We start from the raw sequence: 24,537 nt of genomic DNA on the forward strand, positions 1-24,537 counted from the left end.
CCGCTTTTACTTCGGACGCTTCATGTTTTATTTTTTTATTATTTAGTTGTTAGTGTTTGCCTTCATAGAGACTCCCCTCGGATGTATTTAAATAATCTCTGCCAGCCCTGTCCTCCTCCTCCTACAGCCTCTTCCCGTAATGAGTCCTACGTGACGCTTTAAAGTGGAGGGGAAGGAAATGCTCAAGCCCCGTGATAAGAGGAATGTTTTGAGGTTTTTTTCCTTTTTTTTTTTTTTTTTTCTTTCTCCGTGTGGCTTAAAACGTGATCTGTTTTGGTTGGTTGGTTGTTTTTTTTCTCAGTGCACATGCACACACACACGCAGATACACGCATGTGACTGTCCCACCTTTACCAAACAAACATCTTTTTGACCCTTGTGACAAAAGCCGGAGCCTAAAGAACTCTTCTGAGAGAACAGGCCATAAGGAAGCAGCAACAGACACAACGTCGTGTTTGGGATTGCTTCCCACGGGAGAAGCAAGAGCCCCGTTCTTGCTCAGCACCTTAATGGAAAAATAAAGAGACTTAATTACAGCACTCTCACTAATGCTGGGGTTGTTTCCTTGCTAAACAGATGCTATTCAAAATAGGAAAGTTACATATATTTTTAATGGTTAAAAACAAAATACAGATTAACACTCTGATCTTACTAACTTTCCTGGCTTAATGCAGACTTGCTCAAACTACTAACTTTACTTCCTTACACAGATAATATTCAACTGATTTATACCAAGATTAAACACAATTTCACAATTAAAAAACAATGTTTGAGTCTACCTGTTTTTTTCCCCTTTCTTCCTTTTCACAGCACAGATTTTCACAAATTTCTAGTGATTGTGGCAATAATAAATCATTTTTCCATTTAATAGAGCAATATTGAAACATAAATAAATTTTCAAGAAATGTGAAAGCTAGAATTTCCTGGGAAAACTTTTCAGGGATTTTCTTTTGGTGTGATTTCTGTTTTAATTTGCATTTTGTCTTAATATTTTCATAATTCATAGCATTATAAAAGATCTTCACTGGCATAATTTTATGGAACTTCTCTGGAAAATAAAATGGAGCAAAATATATTTCAGGAGCAAGCCTCTCAACTCCCCTGTATCTTTCTTATTTATTAATCATAATGACTCTACACATTTTTAGGCTATGAAACTTACTTAGTTCTTTCCCTTTGCCACTCTTTCCTGATCCCCCAGAAAGTGCACTAGAGACTTGTGCAAAAAGGAAGTCACTATCATTTTAGAAGATACATCTATTGTGTATATATCTTCATATGTATTACTTTTTCCAAACATGGAAACGTAAGGCAGCAGAGCTGGGGTTTTCTTTTTCAAATATCTCTTGTTATCTTAGCTCTTTAGCTCTTTTCCATTTCACTCTTCAACAGACAAACTTGTTCAAAACTCTTCATCCTTCTTTTATGAAATTGTGTAAATCTGTTGATAGAATCTGTTTTATGATTCAGACAACACCTGTGTTGGGTTTGTGACTATAGCTTTTAGGGAAGTGTCATAACCCATTTGATTATTGAGTTTTTTTCCTTGATATGAGGCCCTCTTGGCTTTTCTGCTTTAGTCACTTTCTTGTAAACCCCACTGGTCAGTTTTCTATTTGATTCCCACATTTAAACTGGTCTTCTACTACTAAGTGATAGATCCATTAGCACATGTTTGTCAGCCTCCAGTCAGATAAGCCACTCATATTTACAAAACAGAAGCAATTAGCAACTCCAAAACTCAAATCAGGATTTAAGTTCAGACATTTATAGGATTGATGCATAAATGAAACAGTTGTGGAAAGATATCTCTAGGAAGAGAAAGGTTAAAATACCACCCCTTTTGCCACAGCAAACACCTGGAGGGGCCTCACGGAGGGTCTTGGGGAAGCTCTGGGAGCTTTGCTTTACATTTTTGGGGGACAAGAATGAGGGAAGCTGTGGTACACAGCATAGCAGTGGAGTTCTGCATCGACGCTGGGACAGTGTAGTAACTAGTAGGAACTTTAAACTGTGCTTTTTTAGATAAATAGTTGATAAAGAGTAACTCTTAAATGTTATTTTTAATGGTTAAAAAAAAAAAAGTAACAAAATAAAACGCTCACAACCAAACCAAACTCCCAAAATACTCTCGAGGACACAAACTATCAGTATTTGAAGTATTCCTGAAATACAATGTATGCAAGTGGTCAAAAAAAAACCAAAAACACCAATGTATTTTGAATTACCTCCAGTGTGGTTTTAGCACCATTCATTCAGGGCCATCCAGCCACATGAATTGTATAGGGATAAATTAAGAGCTTTCTATTTGGGCTAATTCTAAAGGTCCCAGAAGATACAGATATGTGAAAATGTCTACCAGCTGCATATGCACATATAACAATTGCTCTGCAGTCCCCATAGCACGGAGTCAGTATTGAGTGCTTCACATTAAACTGGCTGTTCGCTTTATTTCTGTGTAGACAGCACTTGTGCTGCCACAAGAACTCACTCACACTCTGCACCCACCTGCTAAACAACCAGTGAAGAAGAAGCAAGAACTGGCCTGGCAACTGGTACAGTTTTCAGGCACTGGGTGGGGTGACACGCTTGGTCTGGTGAGAATTCTATGTTATATTGGCCTAAACTGAGATTATCAAAGTAGCCTGAGAGTGCTAAACATAGGGAACCCCTGCATTTTCTTTAGTGTCTGTAGAATTACTTCTCTTAGACTTTTAAAATAATCTCTCCTGAAAGCACACTAGTCCATATCCATGTAAATGAGCATTTTTTCCAGGACATGTTCCTTTCCCTAAAAACAAAACAACAACAATAAATCTGTCAGGTGACCCTACATAGGAGAACTGATGGGAAAATCAAAACTGGTACAACTAAGGAAAATAAAATTAATTTTCAAAAATCAGCACCATGCCACTACACTTCATTTAGGAGGAGGAGAAAAAACAAAACAACCAAACAAAACCAACCAACCCACAAACAAGCAAAAAAAAACCTTCTTAATGTTTTATTTCATTATATAACCACACTGAATTGTATCTAGCATTGTTATTTGCTTAGAATTCCTTTAATCTCAGTGTGACTGTGATTTTTGACAATGAGCTGGTTGGCTGCAGCAAAGCACGCTGAAATTTTCAAATGCTACTTACCATTGCAGTGGGGATCTTACCTGCTTTTCATGGACTATCAGTAGTCTAAACTAATTCTGAAAATGTCCAGAGATCATCTCATTGAATTGGTACCTGAAACATACAGAAAGTTTTTAATTTGATTTTTGGCTTTTTCTGAAAGTCTGTGTCTCAGAAACCATCCTTCTTCCCTATTCCATAGTGGTTCTTACACCAGCTTTAAGCTCTGTGTCTGTGTGTATATTACAACATTGGCACATTGTGCTAAAATCCATGGGAGCATACTGAACATTTATTGAAAAATCATCTTATGTGCCCTCTGGAACAATTTCTTCCTTATTAATGGCCTCACAGACTAGAGTTTTTCAGGCCAGCATTTTGCATAGCTTTACTGATTCATCCTGATGGCTCAGTGGTGTGCTTGGGATAATGCACAAAAACCACAGATACAGAGAGAAAGGGGTGCTCATAACTACCTGGAATATTTGTAATATAGGGCAGGCATGCAACAAAAGGTTGGAAGGTTTTCAGAAGGTTATAGTGGTGGGTCAGGATACAGGTTAAAGAGAGCAGTGAAAAGGATACAGAGGAGATTTGAGCAGCTTTTTGGATATCTTGACTACATTTAATCTCCACACATGCATCAGAACAGATGACACAACAGAGCATAGTACAAGTCTTTGCTGATGCACGAAGGTGGAGTGATCAAGCCCAGTAACATATTTTCTTCCCCAGTCCTGTGCTGGCAACTTGTCGCAGTGCTCGAGGGTAAAACAGTCTGCAACACAGGAAACCACATCTGGAACGAAGCCCTTCACTACTGCTGCGGGGAACCTGGGTAACAGATAGTTCTATCTGTATGATTAACTATTAACTGACGTTAAGAAAAAGAAGAAGAAAAAAACATCTAAACACCGATGTGCTGAGGCAAAGCTCAGTGCAAAAACTTGAAAGGAAGGGAAGGTGGTGGATGCAGTCGTGCATCTTAACATACACACTCAAAAGACCAAGTTTGCAAAAGGACAGGCCAGGATTGCTTGCAAGGACAGACAGGACAAGGAATGTGTGCTACGGGCCCTCAGCAGGTCTCCAGGGAGGAGGAGGTGTCAGCTATAATGTGCTCTTCTTTGAACAGCCTCTCGTCCGTTTTAGGACCTAAAAGAAAATCTATCCTTCTGTGTCTCCAAACTCTAACACTTCTGTGACCATTAGAATTTACCTACCAAGTGCTGTCTCCATTTCTGAATGCCTTATTGGTTCAGGACTGATCATTATCTTCCTCTCATCTTCCCTCAATTGCTTTAGTTTATAATGTTCCTTGTTTTATGCTGTGATTTGTTTTCACACCTGGGTGTCCCAGAAAAGCTGCAGGTAGATACTTCATGATCCTGATTACCTGCTGTTTAGGTGCAATTGACACTCTCCATACTTAAAACTATTCTTCTGCTCTTCTTTCCAGTGCTTGCATATACTACTTATTTCCAGATTTCCGTGAGTCTGTGGAGGGTTCCCCCCTGACATTTCCAGACAAATGTGAATCTTTTCACAGCTCACTGTTTCAGTTATTAACGTTGTATGAGTAACTCAGAATGGTAAAGGCCATCGGTCTTTTCTGAGGCAAGTTAAGACTTCAGAATTTGCCAGTTGCAGAATAGCAAAGTGTTCACCAAAAGTTAGGAAGGTGTCCCTTGTACCGGTGCCGCACACTGCAGCTCTGTTCTGTCACCTGGGACACTCCTACAGTGGGAAGTGAGTTTTCACACAGAATGCAACCTGGATGCTTTGGCGTTTCCCCACAGTGCTGTCCTACAAGCAAGAGCCGTTCATGGATGAAGGAGATTAAGGAGACTAGAAATATCTCCTGAACTTCCACGTTACAAAGAATTTGATGTGCTGGCAAGCAGTATGTTCTACAAATCTTTGTGGTCTACACACTGTATATTTTCCTAACTTTTAAAAAGGTGTGGAAATGCCTGTTGGATCCAGTTTTAGAACTTCTAGGGGAACACATCTTCTACAATCTACAGAACACTATAACTCCATCATTTTATAGTTAGAAGATTTTGACTCCTTAAGCCAAGATATCAAATTGAGCTTACAGTTTTCAACTATCAGCTGTTTTTATAAAATTTGGTTTTGGTTAGCATTGATTTAGATATTATATTCCTTGAGGAGGTTGCCTTTTTGTTGTTAACCATTTGTACTTCAGTTACACCTTGCTGAGAATAGAGATTCCCTTTTCACTATTGCTTCATAGTAGCTGACAAACAGAACTTCCAAAAGCTCACCTACATACAATACAAGAACTTAGCAAATGTTCACACTTTTGTGACAGCAATTTTTCTACATGTACAATCTGAAAGATGCTTATTATATCCAGCTGAAGATACAACATGACCTGAACGTGGGAGAGAAGAAAGGATGCAGCAAGACAGGACTGCCCAAGCCAATGGGAAACCTGATCAGACTTCAGTTTGTGGTTACTGGAGACTGTAACCAACAGGTGATTCACTTGTGAGGCAGCCCTGGAAGAGAGATTTGCAAGAGAAAAGGATGCTTAGGATTTATCTTTACATAGTTGCTTGCATGAAAACCACCTTTACATATTACCTTTACAAAGTTTTTACATTGCAATAGTCTATTCAAATGAAAACCTCACTTCTTTTCATATGAATAGGTTGGTTTAGAGCTTTTCAGAAGCTTAAAAATGTCAAGAAGGCCCGAATCAAATATTTTTGTTCTAGAAAAATGCTTTCATCAGGCTTTCTTTTACATATTTCTGATGAAAGTATTTCACCAGGACCTCAGTGGTTATGCACTGTCTTATCCATCAGACAGATAAGGAGTAAATTCTTCCAAGGACTGACTTGAACCAGATCATACCATGAGTGATCTGGCACTGTGTTGGAGAATGGCAAAATAGCCAGGAAAAGTCTTAACCAAATATCTCACTGGGCATCTAAGATCACCCACAAAAGCACCTTACGCCCTGACCAACAGCCACACAGGCCAAAGCACCAGCAGCTTCAAGCCAGTCCTCAGCTACTCACCAAACTGGTCATACACAGAGCCAGGTCCTACCCGGCAGCATTCATCAGTTCAGCCTCTCCTGCAAAAAGCACAGAAACGCTGCTGGACCTTGCTGGTACCAGAGGACTCTCCACTTTTACTCTTGATTTGAGTTAGGAAATCTTGTGCCGTTACCCATCTGTGTCTTAGACTAAAGAAGCGCCACATCAAATAAGCTATCTATGGCAAATTCAGTTTTAGTTCCGATTTTTGTTGTGTTTTGAGGTTTTTGTTTTAGCAAATACCTCCCAAAATTTATTCTGTACCAGACTTAAGTGACACCCAGATTTTCTCTGAATTTTATAGCAAGTGCAAGATGTCTTTAAATTCCTTAAGTAATTTATCTTTGCTCAAAAAACCCAAACAAACCAAACATAGTTAAATACTCTTGATATCAATTCTTATGCATGCCTTATGAAAGGATTTTTTTCCCAACCTGCATCTGTTTTGACATTTTTGTTGCTGCTCTTTTTTTAAGTGATTCAACACCATGTGCAAACTGATAGGATTCCAGAAAGGATTTATCACTTGTGTAAGGAGGGAAGAGCAAAGCCTACTGTTAAAGCTACAACCAGTCTGCCACTGTTCTCCATAGCACTGCTGCAACCATCTGCACCTCTTCCAGACTTAAAAATCCACACAATAAGTTATTCTTCATTGCTACCCTGGTCCACTAGAACAAGCTATAATAGCTTATTATTAACATCCTTTCATAACGTATTACACCCCAAAACTACTTTTGACTCAGGCATTATAATTTAGCTCACCCCTCCTGCAAAAAAAAAACTGGCATGTCTCTTTCCCTCTCAGCTGATGGAGTGTTAGTGGTTTTTTGTGATTCAAGCATACAACTCTCAGAATGAGTCTGAGCAATACTATATTTATTAAAACAGTCCAAGGTCTTCAATAGACTAGAAGAAAAATGATAGAAATTAAGACAAATAAAACCCATTTCCCTTTCTCACTCCTCAAAAATAATGTATTTCTTGAACATGCAAAAAAAAAAAAAGCGTCATTCTGCTGAAATTTTTTCTGACCCTAGGCTTATATAAGTTATAAAATATCCATTATATAAGATATTTAAACTAGCTATTTTACTTGATTTAATGAAAACATATGTAAGAAGGTTTAGATAAATAGATCTCTCACTATCACAGACAGGAAGGGGAAATGACTTTGCTTTCACTAAGATGCATTTCTGCAATCACACTAGTTATCATTTACTAAAAAAAAACCAATCTGTTCTGAAAAAACACAAATCGTGTGTCAATGAACAAATAAGGCGGGATGGGGGGGAATAAATCACATAAACTATCTTAATTAATGAAGTACCATTCCCGATACCTTCCCTCTTCCTTTCACCCCTCCGAGGTTAAGTAACAGAAAATGGCTGAAAGTGAGAAAAACAAGGGAAAGAAAATGGTGTATGGAGGCACTCGATTGGTCAGATTTTGCTGCAGAGTCCCAAGTTCCTGACACAGAGAAAAGAAGATTTCCCAAGATGAAGGGTATCAGCAGTTAACAGAAAATCAAGTCTTGCAGTTTTAGGCTTTCCAAAAGAAACATTCCCTTCTAAGCAATTCCCGTAGGTCGATGTTTCCGAGTTTAAATAAAAGCCGTATTCAGCTTAATCCAGCCTCTTCTTAAAGGCACAGCTGCTCGTTTGTAGCATTGAAAAACCAGACATTATTTCCAACACTTCAAGGGTAAAGCAGGCTCCCCAAATTACATGAAAGGGCCTGCAGTGTATATTTTAAAAAAAGTTAAAGGCGATCGAAAGTGATTTATAGCTTTGGAAATCTACGGTTTTTTTCAGGCAACAATTACAGCTCTATTGAGTAGGAGAGCAAGGGATTGTGCAGCTGAACTTAATGAGAACCTCCCTTTTCCAGGTATTTTCACAAATTAAAAAAAAAAATAATCACATAACACGACAGATGGGGAAGAGTCTCCGTTTAACAGGAATTCTGATCTCAGTGTCAAGGTTTTAATCGCTAATCTCCTTGGAAATGACCCTTGTCACCACCAGAAGCCAAGCTCTCTCTAAAAATACTATCTAGAATACTAAAAATAACCTATCATTTATCTCAGCAAGGAAAGAGAAGTACTTGAGAAGGGCTGAAGATGCCCGGGGGACGTCTCTCACGACAGGGACAATCAGCCCACAAGTGCTATGAGCACTGAGAAAACTACCGACCAGGCACCTTCCCTGGGAGGGCGGGAAAGGACTTCTTGCTCCTTCAGAAAAAAAAAAAAAAAAAAGAAAAAAAAAAAAAAAAAAAAAAAAAGAGGGGGAGGGGAAGTGTATGTTTGGAAAATAGTGTTTCTGTCGGGACGCTAAATGTTGATGTTAACAGAAAAGAATTAAGTAAATGCAGTATATTAAGAGGCATTTACCTCAGGATACATCTTCTCTAATCGAAAGTGAAGTAGTGCGAGGATACAGTCACCTTTACTAATTAAATGAGCTTGTAGGAATGATTCTAAGATACAAACAAGTAGTAAAAAATATAAGCCTGATAAAGCTGGGTACCTTATACTTCAGACCAAAAAAAAGCCACACACTACCACTTTTAATAACAGATAAAGTGGTCTGAGAGAAAGCATAAAAAGCTATTTTTACCCCAAGATTTCCCCTAGCACGGTCTTTTTAACAATTACACACACCGTACTGTTCCACTGCAGACAGAAGCCTTTCGGACCACTTTGAGACGTCAGTTACACTTTTTCTTTAGTACTTACTTGATGAGATACGGGGGTTCTTGGTCGCTGTAAGACTACCGGAAAAGGATGTGGGATTATACTACTTCCTACAGAGAATTAGGAGTTTACAGCTCTCTTAAGTGGCCAAGTGGTGGCTCTTAAAAGAGCCTTTGGGTTTTCGCAAGTCTTGAGAGATCCCTTCGGCCAGAAGCTTAAGCGCGCTCGCCGCGGATGCGTCGGGCCAGCTGGATGTCCTTGGGCATGATGGTGACGCGCTTGGCGTGGATGGCGCAGAGGTTGGTGTCCTCGAAGAGCCCCACCAGGTAGGCCTCGCTGGCCTCCTGCAGCGCCATGACGGCCGAGCTCTGGAAGCGCAGGTCGGTCTTGAAGTCCTGCGCGATCTCGCGCACCAGGCGCTGGAAGGGCAGTTTGCGGATCAGCAGCTCCGTCGACTTCTGGTAGCGCCGGATCTCGCGCAGCGCCACCGTGCCGGGCCGGTAGCGGTGCGGCTTCTTCACGCCGCCCGTGGCCGGCGCGCTCTTGCGGGCCGCCTTGGTGGCCAGCTGCTTGCGGGGCGCCTTCCCGCCCGTCGACTTACGCGCCGTCTGCTTCGTGCGCGCCATCTTCCCCTGTAAAGGCCACTGGGCAGCGAGTGAGAGAGACGAGAGTCTGCGGAGAGAGCGGTGGCGGGGCCCGCTATTTATAGCCCGCACCGCCCTGTGATTGGCTGGCGGGACGGCGCACATCCCATTGGGCCGTGGGAGGGATTTGAAAAGCCCGCGGTGCCGCGCGGGGCCGGGGCGGGGGGAGGGTAATGGCCGCTTCCCGCTCCGCAGTCCCCGCCAGCGCTGGAGGCGGAGGTTTCGCTTCCCTCATCGCTCCGCTCTGCCCCGGCGGCGGCAGCACCGCGCTCTGCCGCACCCGTAACCGGTCAGCCGTCGCGGGGTTTGTTCTCTGGCCCCGCAACGGACGCTTTTATCGCCGCTTCCGTCCCCGGCAGCCGGGATTTCAGCCCCCTCGCAGAAGGCTTTTTTTCGGAAAAAAAAAAAACAGCCATTCCTGCGCTACCTCAAGTTCGAAAAAGCCCTCTTTTTTTCTTTTTTTTTTTATTTATTTTAAGCCCCATCTTTTTTTTTTTTTACTTGTCTTTTAATATTACGCAGTCACTTAAAGGAACCTCTTTATTCTGCCATGCGTATTCTCCATCAATGAGCGCCAAAAAAAAAAATCCTACGCCACTTCCATCTGAGATCTCTGGGACTAATGAAATTTTTCTTTTTTCTATATTTCATTTCTGCTGTGTATTCGGTGATAAATTCCACGAAACATCGTCTTCCAAATACGAAAGACAAACTAATCCCTATGGAGCTCTCCAAGTAAACAAGCAGCTCTGGCGTGGGGCCAAGTCGTGTGAGAATGACAGCTACCGAAAAAAAAAAAAACAGCCATTCCTGCGCTACCTCAAGTTCGAAAAAGCCCTCTTTTTTACTTTTTTTTTATTTATTTTAAGCACCATCTTTTTTTTTTTTTACTTGTCTTTTAATATTACGCAGTCACTTAAAGGAACCTCTTTATTCTGCCATGCGTATTCTCCATCAATGAGCGCCAAAAAAAAAAATCCTACGCCACTTCCATCTGAGATCTCTGGGACTAATGAAATTTTACTTTTTTCTATATTTCATTTCTGCTGTGTATTCGGTGATAAATTCCACGAAACATCGTCTTCCAAATACGAAAGACAAACTAATCCCTATGGAGCTCTCCAAGTAAACAAGCAGCTCTGGCGTGGGGCCAAGTCGTGTGAGAATGACAGCTACCGTTTAAAAGGAACGATGAGATTTTATCAGAAAATGTATAAACTGCATTGTTTAGAAAGCTGCTATTGTAAAAAAACAACGCTACTTTATTTCATAACAGAACAGCGGACTGGGGCGGGGGGGAGGGGAGCGGTGCGGGGGAATCATAATATCCTAAACAATACCGTGGATATTTCTCTGTAGTTTAAACATTAGAGCTTAAAAGCTTTAAAAGTTGATTAGGTGCTTAATACTTTTTAATAGACCTACCCGCTTAACAGTTGGGGTAGAGCACATAGCGTTAAAATCACCCCTGTTACTTTAACAAGGCATTTTCCCTACTAATTAATAGCACATCCTAGCCTAGGAGCTAAAACAGTGCTGAATACAAGTACCACTCACCGAAGCGAATCAGTGTGAACCACTCTTTTACTGAAAAAGTGTGTGGCTCTTAAAAGAGCCTTTGGGTTGGTGGGTTAAAACCGGCGCTGGAGCCGCTCTACTTGGAGCTGGTGTACTTGGTGACGGCCTTGGTGCCCTCGGAGACGGCGTGCTTGGCCAGCTCGCCGGGCAGCAGGAGCCGCACGGCCGTCTGGATCTCCCGCGAGGTGATGGTGGAGCGCTTGTTGTAGTGCGCCAGGCGCGAGGCCTCGCCGGCGATGCGCTCGAAGATGTCGTTGACGAAGGAGTTCATGATGCCCATGGCCTTGGACGAGATGCCCGTGTCGGGGTGCACCTGCTTCAGCACCTTGTACACGTAGATGGAGTAGCTCTCCTTCCTAGTCTTTCTACGTTTCTTGTCACCTTTCTTCTGGGTCTTGGTGACCGCCTTCTTGGAGCCTTTCTTGGGCGCAGGAGCTGATTTGGCTGGTTCCGGCATTTTACAAGTCCGTCACTACTTGTCTACCGCAGGAACGTCGCAAATACAATAGCGGCGACACCCGTATTTATAGAGGTGGTATGCAAATGAGATGACTCAAGGCCGTACTTTTCCATTGGACAACATAGCATAGTGACGTCAAGCCGCCTAGCGCCTCCGATTCGTCGCCATTGCATCTGCCTTCCCATTGGTCAACTCCGCAATCGCGGCCTGCGCCAATCACGGCTCCCGCCGAGCCCCCGAAGGAAGGGATAAAAGGGCAGGGTGGCGGCTGCGGCTGCACCGCCCTTGTTTTTACGGCTCGTTTTGCGTCTGTGGCGCATCTTTTTATTTCATTTATATATATTTTTTTCACTCTTAGCGCTGTGAGATGTCCGGCCGCGGGAAGCAGGGCGGGAAGGCGCGGGCCAAGGCCAAGTCGCGCTCGTCGCGGGCCGGGCTGCAGTTCCCCGTGGGCCGCGTGCACCGGCTGCTGCGCAAGGGCAACTACGCGGAGCGGGTGGGCGCCGGCGCCCCGGTGTACCTGGCGGCCGTGCTGGAGTACCTGACGGCCGAGATCCTGGAGCTGGCGGGCAACGCGGCCCGCGACAACAAGAAGACGCGCATCATCCCCCGCCACCTGCAGCTGGCCATCCGCAACGACGAGGAGCTCAACAAGCTGCTGGGCAAGGTGACGATCGCGCAGGGCGGGGTGCTGCCCAACATCCAGGCCGTGCTGCTGCCCAAGAAGACCGACAGCCACAAGGCCAAAGCCAAGTAAAAACTCTTTTTTCCAGCCGACAATACAAAGGCTCTTTTCAGAGCCACACATCCTCCCAGAAAGAGCAGGGACACTCTTAAGTACTTGTTTCTCCCGTGTGTTTTGATAAGTCCTGCAACTTTGGGTATTGAGGGGAAATTTCTGATTCATAAACATTATTTCTGTTTCTTAAGTTTTGTTTTTGCTGGTTGATGTAAGTCTTTGCATTTTCTCGGTTTCACTTATTTTAAAAAATTCTAGGAAAAGCTGTGCCATGGGACTGATGGCAGCAGCGCCTTTAGCGCGGGGGAAGGAGCGGAGAACACGGCAAGGTGCGGGGAGGGCAGGCTGCCCCCCGCTCGGTGGCTGCAGGGGAGGCAGGGTGAAGCCCCGCGGCGGTGGGCCCGGGGGGTGCGGGGGTTTGGGCGCCCACCCGGGGCGTGGGGCGGGGCCCGTGCGGGGGGAGCGCGCGGTTTTCAAACGCGGGGTGTGGGGGGGGAACGGCTGCTGCTCCGCTTTCGCGGGTGAAAACAGGGAGTCTCCGCGCTTCGTGCCTAGCAGTTGCTCTTTTTTTGGCTTGTTTGTAACTTACAGTTTCCAGGCAATAGCGATAGAGTTATAAACATTCCCTATAACCCAGCCTGGGCTGTTTCCCAAGGGCAGCGCCAGCGGTTCTGGGTATGTGGTGGGGGTGGCAGTGGAAATCGCTAAGGAGGATTACAGTTTAAAACAAAATAGGCTAAAGTGTACTTTTAGGTACCGTGCAAGCTCCTACAGAAGTGGTACTGGCAATCAAACACAGGTGCTGCAGGGGGTTATCCTGTGCCGGTCTGGACTGGAGCTGATGATTCAGTTCTTTCTTTTTCACTCTGATAACGCGCCTGGCGCTCAAAACCGCTCGAGGCTTTATCCGCAGAAGTTTCCTTTCCTTTTACAGTATGGGCTCCTGGCTGCTGCCGCCTTCGCCCTTCGGTGCTGCCTTTTTGGGGCTTTTGGCTGCCGGCGGCTTCTTAGGGCTCTTCGCCGCTGCCTTGGCCTTTTTGGGCGCGGGAGCTCCTTGGGCTCCGTGGGGGCGGTCACGGCCGCCGTGATCTGCTCGGTAACACTGGGGGCCGCGGGCTTTAGACGTTGTCAGAGGCAGTTTTCAAGGAGGAAGGGGGGTGTCAGGGGGGTGTAAATCAAGACACTCAGCGAGAGTATTTGTAGGGAGGCGCCTCTCCGCAGTTGATGCCCCGGGGAGTCCGTCCCGCTGGAAGGCAGCGAAAGCTCCTCTCTGCTCTCTGTTTCCCCGGAACAGACGAGATAGTTTTTTATTTTTTCTTCCGCTGTAAGGGACACAGCATTCCTTCCGTTAAGTACATAGGGGTAAAACAGGTTTTCATTTCTTTGTCATATTTTATGCAGAAGAAAATAGAACTGCTCGAAGGGGGAGCCGGGAGCGCACGGCGGGAGCCTCCGAATGAGGCTGCCTGAGGGCAGGGGCGGGGGGATGGAGTTTTATTTGTTCTTTAAAAGCAGCCCTTCGGAAATAAGTCGAGGAAAACTGCTGGTTTTGCAGCGTCCTCCCTCAGGAGGCAGAGGAGTGAGTCAATGTGCTCATTGAAACTCTTCCAAGCAGAGGGAGGTAACACGGGAGTTCCCGGCTGAAGTGTTGCTTGGAAACAAAATGAGAATTACGGGACTTGTTTTAAAGGGTACTTGCTGCTTACACAATTTTCAAGTCGGTGGGAGAGTTTGGTTGCTTGGTTGGTTTGTTGGTTGTTTTTTTTTCTTCTCTGCAATAGGCAGAATACTTTTTCTCTCCTTTTTATCAGCCCTGTCTTGTTGAAAGAAATTGCATTACATATTAATCATCTACTATTCAGAGATGTATTTTGAAACCATAACTGCAGAATATCTTTGGAGCCGTGTTGAAACTTGAGACTCGAGTTTAAAACACTTGAAGATTATTTTTTTTTTGTTTAATAATCTCAGTTTCTTTTACCGAGTACATTAAGTGAAACAACTTTCTATTGGTGGATATTTAGTATGGAGGGAAGAGATTGCGTGGGTCTGAAGCAGAGCATTGATTTGCAGAAGGTCCTGATTGGGCCATTTGAAAATCCAGTGTTTTGAAACAGAAGCCTCCTGAGTTTCATTTTTGCCCTGGGTAACACGCTGTGGGGAGGGAGCATTTCTCTCTTCAAGAAGAATGCTCACACTGAATGCCTGAGAAAGGAGTATCTCAGTTCTGCTTCTCCTGGAAATTAAGGAAGAAGGGTGTTTTCACCCACTGATTTTTGAAAAAAATCACTTGAAAACACAAGTATTCTATCAATTTTTTTCCAAATGAGATATGAGTAGATTGAGATCTGTTCTAAAGCGGGTTATATTCAGTAATGGTAATTTAATAAATTTACCATTTTGTTCTCTGCCTTTCTAGCCATGTTTCTCCCTTGAGATGGTATTGCGTGAGCTGACACAGGCAAGATGCAGGAACAACCACAAAACCATGGATAAAAGGCAAAGAACTAGTTTAATCTCAATACCTTGCAGAAAGGGGATTCTCCAAATTAGCGCCCGGGCAGAGGCATGCAGCAGGGGTGCAGGCACCGTGGAGTGAGAGAAGAGTTTGTATTAGTGAGAGACTCCTTGTTAGGAAAGGAGTGAGAGAGCAAGAGCTCAGACTTGCTGCTCTTGCCTGTATTTCAAGGATTCAGACGGGAATTGTTTTTCACTGTGCTTTGACCTTCTTCCACAGCAGGGCAGGAAGCTCAGGCAAGTTTGATAAGGTGCCCCTGAGACCATCACAGGCCTACTTTATCTAAGTGCAGATGTCCTACTTGCCAAGCACATAAGACTAAACAACAATTAGTAAGATATACGTGTTTTTCAGCACCCCATGTGCAAGTTACTTGAGTGTGTTTACAGACCTTCTCACTGATCTTCAGTTACTTTCGCACCGGTGCACAGAAAGAGCTTGGTTTCCTTTCGTAGCAGTTTGACTAATGTTCTGTTTGCCCTCTGCAGTATTGTCACAATGGTTTTTTATCATGTTTTTATTAGTACAAGCACATTGTTCTGTATTACACATCTGCATTATAAATCTTCTATTTCTTCAGCTAAAATATGACTGGAATATTTTCATACAGTTACTGCATATAGTTTGTATTCCTTGTGTCTCCTGACTAGCCGTCCCCTTCTAATGTAGAATGGCTACATTCTTCTCCTCCATGTCCTTATGTTACAAAGGAACACATCTTGTCTATATACCATAGTTAAATAAGTCATTTATATATTAAATAGAAAAGTGGAATATAACGCCTATTAAATTACGTGTCAGGTAAATTATGTTAAAAAAACCCCAAAGGGTTGATTTTTTAAGAACAAGTATTTTATTTCAGTTCAAATGCTGAATTTCTAATTAATCTGTACCGTTCTCCCAAATTCCTTCCAACTAGCCTAAATCCTTGAACAGATTTCTACATAAAGAAGGAAGGTTTTAGATTTAAGGACAGTGTATCACAAATGCTGATGGTCATGAAAAAATAGTGTCATAGATGGCCTAAACCACTTTTCACCTTTAAGTTCACACTTATGCTTTAAAGTACTAGCTATGGCATAGGTGGTACAATCTCTCAGTCTGGCTTTAAAGAGTGTTATTAATCCTGTAGTTACTTTATAGTTCTCTGCTTTTCCATAAAGGACTAGAAGATAATATTCAAGGTAATATATTAAAAAACCAAACCAACAAAAAAAACCCAATAAACAATCCAAACAAAGAAAAAAAAGAAAATGCCCCACTCAATAAAACCAATGCTCACCTGCAGAAAAATTCTCAAGACAGACAACTTAAAGTGATAATAGAACACTGACACTTTGATTAACTTCTTCATAGCAGCAATAGTGTATGGGAAAAGTCCTTAAATGTTCTTTTCCTTCAAAAAGTCTTACTCATGTTTTTCTTGAAAAAGCCTATGCTGTTTGTTCTGTAACAACCTGACTGTGGACAGCAAAAAGACTGTCCAAATTCCCTTGATACTAAGCAGTCTTCTGCAGAGGAAAGTGTGATTTTTTTTTTTTTTAATTTCCCCCTCTACTCCCCATTTTTCAGGAGAAGAGGTTGCTTTAAGCTACTGTATTTACAAAAATGTAGGCAAGTTAGAGTATTTACCTACAGAAGTGAAAGGAATTATTTGCCTACTATTGAGCATATATCCATAGATCGAATAATTGTGGGCTGTTCTCTGTAAAACTGTTTTGAGCATTTATGTGAGACAGTCTACACAAAGGTTGAAGACTTACAGGGCTATAAATAAATTATTCTCAATCCCCTTCCCCCAAATACTTAGTTCCTTTGGTACCTTTCTATGATTATACATAGCAAACCAAAGTACACAAAGTAGGAATAACTTACAAATCTAGTGTAGTATATAGAAATGTTTTGAATAGTATCATCAGTAGTTTACTTCATATATTCCCTTGAAAACAAGCCTGCTTAGATACCAAATGAAGTCTTTAAAAAGTTATCGGCATTGTTTGTTTTTCTCAGGTATATAGTATAGGATTGATTTAGACATTGTTAAACATGAAATAAACTCCCATCTCCATACACATAATTATGGGGGTGCTAATGCTGATATTTGGGAAATTGAATGACAGGAGTGAAGTCTGAAAGGTGATTGCGCTGTATCTGTAGAAACGCAGCAAACCCTTTCATTTGCAGATGACACTACGTGCTCTGAGTGTATCTAATATTGACAGAGGAGAAGATTGTCATAAACTGTAGCTGACTCTGTGTGTGTCCTTCTCTTTGCACCTCCTGAGAGGCTCCCTAATGTTGCTGTCGCACCGCTGAGTAAGGGGGCAATGGGTGGGTTTGGGGGATCTCCCCAATCCATGGGTCCAGGCTAGGCCGCAGCTGGGGGCGGCCCCGGTGCCGCTGCAGCAATTTCTGACCAATCTCACCGGGAAGGAGCCTCCCTCCTTTCTTTTCCTCCTCTTCCTCCTCCTCGCCTTCCCTCTCCATGCCGTTAGCCCGCTGGCGAGCAGGGTGGCTCAGCTGGATGCCACCGCAGGGTGCGGGGAGCACCGTGCCCTGCCCGTGCATCAGACCCCCCCGCCTTTTGAACACCCCCGGCGCTTCTCATACCGGCTGCTGGATTTATCTTCACTCTGGTTTATTTACTCTGTGGCTGCTGCAGCCGGGGCTCCAGCTCGCTCTGTTAGAAAATGTTATTTTGATTCTGCAAACTTCGCTGCTGCGAGAGCAACAGAGCATCCCGCTTGGTGAAATTCTTTCTATAAGGAGCCCGTGATCATTAGATCATTTCCCCCCTTTTTCATTTCTGTCCTAGAAAACACGATGCAAGACAGCATCCCTCCTCACTAACTAGGCTGATACAAACTTTTCTGCTCTGCAGATGGCAATACTATCTATCACCTCCGTATGAATTCGATTATTTCAAGTCTCTATGCTCTGCATCTGAATGATATGGCTCTCAAGATGCGTGGAGGGATTTAAAATAGAAACCAAGTCCTTCCCTCTTCCTACAGAGTCTGCAGCTTTTTCATGTCGTGGAACTTCCTCTAGTGCCTCCCTAAGTAGTTTGTGAGACAATCATGAAAATATTTACACAAACCAGGACACTAAGTAACTTGGAATCCCCTTTAAAAAAAAAAGCTAAGTGAATAGGAGCTTTGGGTGGGTGGGTGTGTTTGGTTTTGGAGATTAATTGTTGACCTTATGAGAAAAACAAGACTGATTCTCAGTGTGTAAGCTGATATAGGCAGGACGCAGGAACAACCACAAAACCACGGATGAAAGACAAAAAACAAATTTAATCTTGACACCTCGCAGATCGGGGAATCTCCAAAGCAGCACCCAGGCAGAGGCATGCAAACAGGGAACCAGGCACCGTGGAGCAAGAGAGAGCCTTTATTAGCGAGAGACTCCTTGTTAGCAAGGGAGAGAGCAAGAGCTCAGACTTGCTGCTCTTGCCTGTTATTTCAAGGATTCAGACAGGAATTGTTTTTCACTGTGCTTTGACCTTTTACCACAGTAGGGCAGGAAGCTCAGGCAAGTTTGATAAGGTGCCCCTGAGACCATCACAGGCCTACTTTATCTAAGTGCAGATGTCCTACTTGCCAAGCACATAAGACTAAACAACAATTAGTATGATATATGTGCTTTTCAGCACCCCACGTGCAAGTTACTTGAGTGTGTTTACAGACCTTCTCACTGATCTTCGGTTTCTTTCCCACACTCAACAAGTGCGTGTGACTGAATGACAGTTGATACCACAGGGATCAGTGCAGAAGACTTTATGAAAGGAGAAATATTTGACATCAGTTTCAGAAAATGCTTGCAGTTACGCGAGCAGCTGTGCTCTCCAGAATTCATTTCTATTGAGGAGAGAGATGGTTCCACCATCACCTTTTCACTGAATTTCACTGAATTTCACTGAATTTCTAGAGTTGGAAGGGACCATAGAGATCATCTAGTCCAACTCCCCTGCTGAAGCAGGATTGCCTAGAGCTAGAGCATGTTACTCAGGACTACATCCAGGCGGGTTTTGAAAATCTCCAAAGAAGGGGACTCCACAACCTCCCTGGGCAGCCTGTTCCAGGGTTCCGTCACCCTCTGCTCTTCTCTATCATTTTGAAAAAAAGCTATAGAGATAAGGAGTCTATTCACTTCAGGAAACCACCTGTGGTGATATTTAGGCAGCTGTTCTGGCCTCAGGAACCTTTTGCTGGTAACTAATTTTATAATTAGATTAGACCTCACTAAATTTGGTAGACTTACCCACTGACCTTATAGATATCTAAAAAAGATAAGGACATCTTCACCCAGTAGTTGTCTCTGCTCTGAAAACATTCTAATATCCTAATATCCCAATATCCTTTAGTCATCTTTATCAGTTTTCTCAGAAATTTCTTTTCCAGCTACACTACATCTTCTTTTTTGATTTATGGGCCAGAAATGTGCACAGTAGTCAAAGTGTAACTATTTCACACAACGCTACAGAGATTCAATATCTTCTTTTATGTGCTCCATTTGTCTTCTGGTGATTTTTGACATTCAAATTATGTTCATTTTAATACTTCTGATCATTGAGAAAATATTTATTTGGTTATTTATTGTTTTCTGTTGTGGGAGTATTTTTTTTATTAGGATCAAGCTGGAGGTTTCAGTGAAGGTGGAAGATGGTGGTGAGACAGTTCTGAAGACTGAGTCAGGGATCAGGAGCAGGAGGACAGGCAGAGAAACTGAAAGCTATGGTCAAACAAAAGATAATAAATGAGAAGGATGAAGTTTATACTCATTTAATGACATCCAGAATGCCTAAAGCTTGGAGAGACCAAGAGGTGTATGCCATAAAGATCATGGCAAGAGCACTGTTACAGATCAGGCAAATGGAGATTTTGTTTATAATCAAAAGGATGGTTTGATTTGCCAGCATGCAGTACGATCCAGAAGTCCAAGTCTAAGTCTTTCTATAGGCGGTGAACTTCCCCATCAGTTGCTTGTCCTAGGCACTCCCTGTGTGTGTACAGACTGCTAAGTGCTGAAGGACCTTGTAGCCACATCAGAGCAGCTCTAATGCTTTTTTAGGTGGAAGGCATTTCAACAAAAGAATTCATACTGGATATTTGGATGTGTTTGCATGTGTGTATGCACATGTACACACTGGAAGCTTAAAAAGACATCATACAGAACAACAGCAGCATAGGGTAATCATTATCAGGATAATACCAATTATCTTGATTAATCAAGATTAATATTTAATTACTATATATTGAAAAACAGAGGGGGGGGACTAGATCATTACCTTGAAAAGGACTTTGTAACTTTTTCCAATGTGTTTTTTTTCTTTCAGCCCAAGCTATACTTTGTCCATCTCTGCAAGTCTGAGGATCATCAGCAAGGGTTACTGCATAAACACACCAATGGATGAAAAGGTAACACTTTTAAGCATCAGTAATTAATAAATACATATATTATTTTAATGAGGTTTATACAGTTCTGCCAGAGATGAACCCCACTGTTCCCAGGGTAGGAGCTGCCACAATCCATGCTGCATGAGGATTTCCAGCTGGAGGAAAGTGACTTTGAATGCACGAGTGATGGTCTTCAGCCCACAGTTTCAAGTAGAGCCCAGACAGACCCCTGGGGAACAGTCAGCCTGGGTGTCAGGTCCATCGGGTCAGTCCAGGTGAATGAGAATGAAAACTAGGGCTAAGCTGACCAAAACTCAGAGATTCCAGCAGTAATTTTGTGACATATTGAGCTGTTAGCTGCAAAATGTGGGATTCTCCTTTATATGGAGGGGATAATGACCAGACATGCCCATGGGCTTGTCTTCAGTCTCCTGACAGATGGCCCTGGGAGAGCTGTAGGTTGATGGCCTGGGCAGGGATTGACAGCTTGAAGTTGTCATATGAGTAGGATGCACAAAAATATAATTTTTCCTGTGCTTTAAATTTTTGATGCATCTTACAAAAAATAATTTGTTTCCATGGAACTGGACAACTTCTGTAACGTTTTCATCACATGTATTGTCACTCTAGGCAAACGTCCATCTCCATGTTTACTTGGACATCACATTTGCTGTGATTATGCTCTGAGAACATTTCCATTTCCCTGTGAATGTGATGCAGGTTTATTCCTTTACCTCACAAATTTCTCACATAAGTAAAATAGCACATTTATCATAGGCTTCTACTTGAGGAGGTGAAGCAAATCTCTATCTCCAAATTGCAACATTTCTATCACAATACTTTCGGCTGATTTAAAAAAATACACCACAGAGATCTACTGAGAGATCAGCAGCTCCCTCAAGTAACTAAACAGTTTTCCTCAAAACCCCAAAGAAAAGTAGGTCACTGAAGAGAAAACTAATTTTGAAATTTGTGTTGTTCAACAGCCTCCTCGAGGGGATGGTTGTCTTTTGGGAGAGCCAGGAGTATTAGCAGGAATGGCAGGATGGGAGATTGAAAGCTGATGCAGAAGGGAAGAGGTTCACTACGATCTGCTGTGACATACCTGGGGTGGGAAGAGGAGTAGAGTCATTTCCTCAATCCTTCCTGCCCTCACCCAACCTGCTCCTTCACTCCAGTGTGCCCTGGCTGCCTTCCCACACCACGGGAGACAGCCCAGGGCTCTTCCAACTGATGCTGCCTGATCAGGAAGAGGAAAACAAAAACTCACTTCTTGATTTTGAGTAACAATATCCATGTAAATGAACCACCAGGAGTGAAGGATGAGCACTGACCGTAAAATACAAGACCAAGATGTCATATTAGGAAATGAAGTGTTATCCCAGAATTTGATCAATGCAGGAAGGAGTTGATCAATGGATTTGATCAATGCGGGAAGGAGGAATGCAATGGAAGAGCTCAGAGCTCCTTCCTTGTTTTCCAGAACACAGAAAGGTTTGAGCTTCTGTAAATAGGCTGTAGGCCCCTCCTTTTGGTTTTATTTTGTGTATTTTTCAGGAGTTCCTCAACATTTCAATAATATATTCAATGTTATTTTATACCTACAGTTGCCAGTGAAAAGTTTAGAAAGATACCACACACACACATTATGCTAAATTAAAACCAAGAAAATTAAACTGTTGTTTGGCATGGAAAAAGATGAAATTGGGTAAGTATAACTTGACTTTAACAATCATGAAATACAGAATAATATTTATTCAAATAACCCAAGCACACTGTAATAGATCTCTCTATGCTACGTGCCTGTACATCGCTATCATATTTATAAAGATTATGTGTAAAATCAGTCATAATAAAAATTCGTGCTTCAGACTATCTTTTTTATTTTGGTTTATTTGGTTTTTATTTTGGTTTTTATTCCTTTTGAAGTTAAGATATTGCTTAGGTCAGGAATAAATTACATTGTTACTGTTTTGGTTATTCAGCTGTGTTGCTACTCCTAAGAAGTAATGGACCTCGGATAAGAATGAAAATTTGATTATATAAAGAAGATCAAGAGATTATGCTGCAAAAATAAGCAAAGGTAAGATTTCATGGAAAAAAATATTAACCACACAACAAATGTCAGAAAAAGAGATCTAGCAAACTAAAGGGAAGCAAGGAATGGATGCTAAAAGAGATTGCAACTTTTTGACAAAGTCCAAATCAACAGTAGGGACGGGAGGTGAATAGTGCAGCTTGCAAGGCAGAATACTTATTTCCCCTAAACCACATACAGAGAATTAAATAGCTAAAGTGGATAATCTGCAAGAATACTAACACCTACACTATTGAAGTAACTAGGTGAAATGAAAGCAAAGCTCTAGAAAAGATGCGCAAAAAAATTATTAAAACCAACTATAACAGATGAGAAGGGGAAAAAAAAATCTTTCTGCAGCTCTGAAGAGAACAAAAGTGGTCTTTTGAATCTAGACGAATATAGGGAAAATCACACTAATGACTATAATGGAAAAGGTATATAGTATTAATTAAATACTGAGAGAAGTAATCGTCAGGGAAGCATATGCTCTATAGTCATGCAGAAACCTTACTGAGCTCTTGGTTGTATTCTATTCATGCTTGTCCTGGTTTTTGTGACACAGGACTTCTAATGCTTGGGAAAACTGCCATTTTAGAAGGCTCTAGTGTCTGAATTCATGAAAATATTTACTTTATAGCCAGCTAGGCTATGTGGGATTCAAGGTCTCTGTGTTTTTGAGCCTTGCCAGGGGCAGGGATGAGGAGGAGCAGGATTTTGGCACTTGACCCAAGCTGGCCAACAGGATTGTTTCATACAATGAATGTCACATGCAATATAAATAAGAAAGTTTGCTGCGTAGTTCAGTTTCTCCCTTGATAGTGGTGATCCAGAGAACTTCTTGTCCCGGTTCTGGACCCCTGAGCCCTTCCTTTCCTGGTGAAGCCGTTGCACTTGCAGTGTCCGAGACTTGCTGTCCACTGCTGGGAGTGCACAGCTTCCTGCTGATTAAATGGGCTGAGTATAATCCTTGTTTATTTTAGATAAGTATCACTATCAATACTGTTCGTTAATTATTTAGTCTTATACTATTAGATCTATTTATATTTCAACCCTCATGTTTCCTTGTTTTCCCCAATTCCCCTTCCAGGCTGGGGAGGGTCATTGGGTGATAGATTGATTGTCTAAACAACAATAAAATGTTATGCATTTCTCAAACCATAGCAATGCTGTCAATGTGGGGAGAAAAAAGGCTGCATATAAATTCTTTTTTTTTTTCCTCAAACACTAAGTGAACTGATAGAGTACTAAGACACAGTAATTCTCACATAAACTGAGGAGCTTCATCAGCGCCAACAGCACCATTAAGGTTGATATGCAAAGATAATTACATCTTTGCTATTTCTGTATAAGTAAATCAGGTGATATTAATAAAGGCTGATAAACACTACAAAACTGGCTGCCTACATGTGAAAATAGACTTAGCAAAATGGTGGGAAACGTAAGCTGAATTAAATAACATATATACTACAAGGGTACAGAGAGAAAGAAAAAAAATAATAATCCCAAACCACCCCACCCAAAATAGAAAACAAAGAGGAAATTCTTTCAAGAAAAAAAGATGTAAAGGGACAAATAATGAACAGTGAGAGCTCAAAGAGAAAGGGCTGTGAAACTACCAAGCAGAAACTTCACGATCAAGAAGCATTGTACTAATGGGAACCAAGGAAACAGGGGAAAATGGGGAGGATCAAAAAAATGGCAAATGCCTGACCAAACATGAAAAATAAAAAAAACCTGTGTATTGCACAGATAGAACCGGGGAAAAACTCCTGACAAGAAAGAGATTGTAAATGCGAATGCTTGGGATTGCATTTATTTGATGCTCCTTCGAGAACAAAGTAAAAATAAGCTTAAATAGATATATTCACGATAATTTTAAATACTAAAGGCAGAAAACGTAAGAGTACGTGTGTGCCCGCACGCAAGGTTTCGCGGGCTTTCTACACCGGTCGTGCCTGCGGGAGTCACCGCAGCAGCTCCAAAAAGAACGGGCGAGGAAAGGGGAACAGCACCCCCCGCGACCTCCCCCCGGAGGAAAAGACGGAGAAGACGGAGAAGAACGCCGTGGCCACCGAGTCCCCCCCAAAACCGCGACCCGCTTTCTGCCAGCGCCGCGAAATGGCGGCGGCGGCGGCGCGCGGGAGGGGCGGGGCGGCCCCGCGCCGGCGGGAAACGGCGCTGGCGGCCCCGCCGCGCCCATTGGCTGGATTTTGCTGCAGCCCC

At 42.6% G+C, this 24,537-nt stretch overlaps 4 protein-coding genes across 17 annotated transcripts in view; 1 reads left to right on the forward strand and 3 right to left on the reverse strand.

Moving 5' to 3' along the window:
* Window positions 1–24,537, reverse strand: part of LOC106901049 (histone H1.10-like) — a 135,129-nt gene that overhangs the window by 98,118 nt on the left and 12,474 nt on the right. The gene's annotated exons all lie outside the window — the stretch shown is intronic.
* Window positions 1–24,537, reverse strand: part of LOC106901054 — a 29,769-nt gene that overhangs the window by 867 nt on the left and 4,365 nt on the right. The window contains exons 1-5 of one of the 12 annotated variants that reach the window (XR_001414237.1): window positions 8,936–10,117; window positions 6,175–6,233; window positions 4,348–5,649; window positions 3,166–3,238; window positions 249–504 (exon numbers count right to left, since the gene is read on the reverse strand). Coding sequence is in view for 1 of the 12 variants with exons in the window: in XM_014963388.1 (XP_014818874.1) it covers window positions 9,176–9,519; window positions 13,650–13,672; window positions 20,682–20,702 (388 nt within the window). In the remaining 11 variants the exon portion in view is untranslated. Of the gene's footprint in view, window positions 1–248; window positions 5,650–6,174; window positions 6,234–8,935; window positions 10,118–13,649; window positions 13,673–20,681; window positions 20,703–24,537 lie in introns of those variants that run through there. The other 11 variants (XR_001414239.1, XR_001414233.1, XR_001414231.1 and 8 more) reach the window with 11 other exon arrangements.
* Window positions 10,932–11,623, reverse strand: LOC106901066 (histone H2B 8). The gene has a single exon (XM_014963401.1). It carries the CDS (start codon window positions 11,570–11,572, stop codon window positions 11,192–11,194), a length of 381 nt encoding a protein of 126 aa, XP_014818887.1. The 5' UTR covers window positions 11,573–11,623; the 3' UTR covers window positions 10,932–11,191.
* Window positions 11,871–24,234, forward strand: LOC106901050 (histone H2A-IV-like). 3 transcript variants are annotated; one of them, XM_014963381.1, is made up of 4 exons: window positions 11,871–12,328; window positions 20,174–20,255; window positions 20,354–20,499; window positions 21,221–24,234. In XM_014963381.1, exons 1-4 carry the CDS (start codon window positions 11,943–11,945, stop codon window positions 21,264–21,266), a joined length of 660 nt encoding a protein of 219 aa, XP_014818867.1. In that variant the 5' UTR covers window positions 11,871–11,942; the 3' UTR covers window positions 21,267–24,234. The 3 variants fall into 3 exon arrangements, with proteins under 3 accessions (XP_014818867.1, XP_014818865.1, XP_014818868.1); XM_014963379.1 differs by having other exon boundaries at window positions 20,349–20,499; window positions 21,221–24,233; XM_014963382.1 differs by lacking the exon at window positions 20,354–20,499 and having other exon boundaries at window positions 22,220–24,224.

This window comes from Calidris pugnax, unplaced genomic scaffold, assembly GCF_001431845.1.
Source record: "Calidris pugnax isolate Ruff unplaced genomic scaffold, ASM143184v1 scaffold44, whole genome shotgun sequence".
NCBI classification, from domain to species: domain Eukaryota; kingdom Metazoa; phylum Chordata; class Aves; order Charadriiformes; family Scolopacidae; genus Calidris; species Calidris pugnax.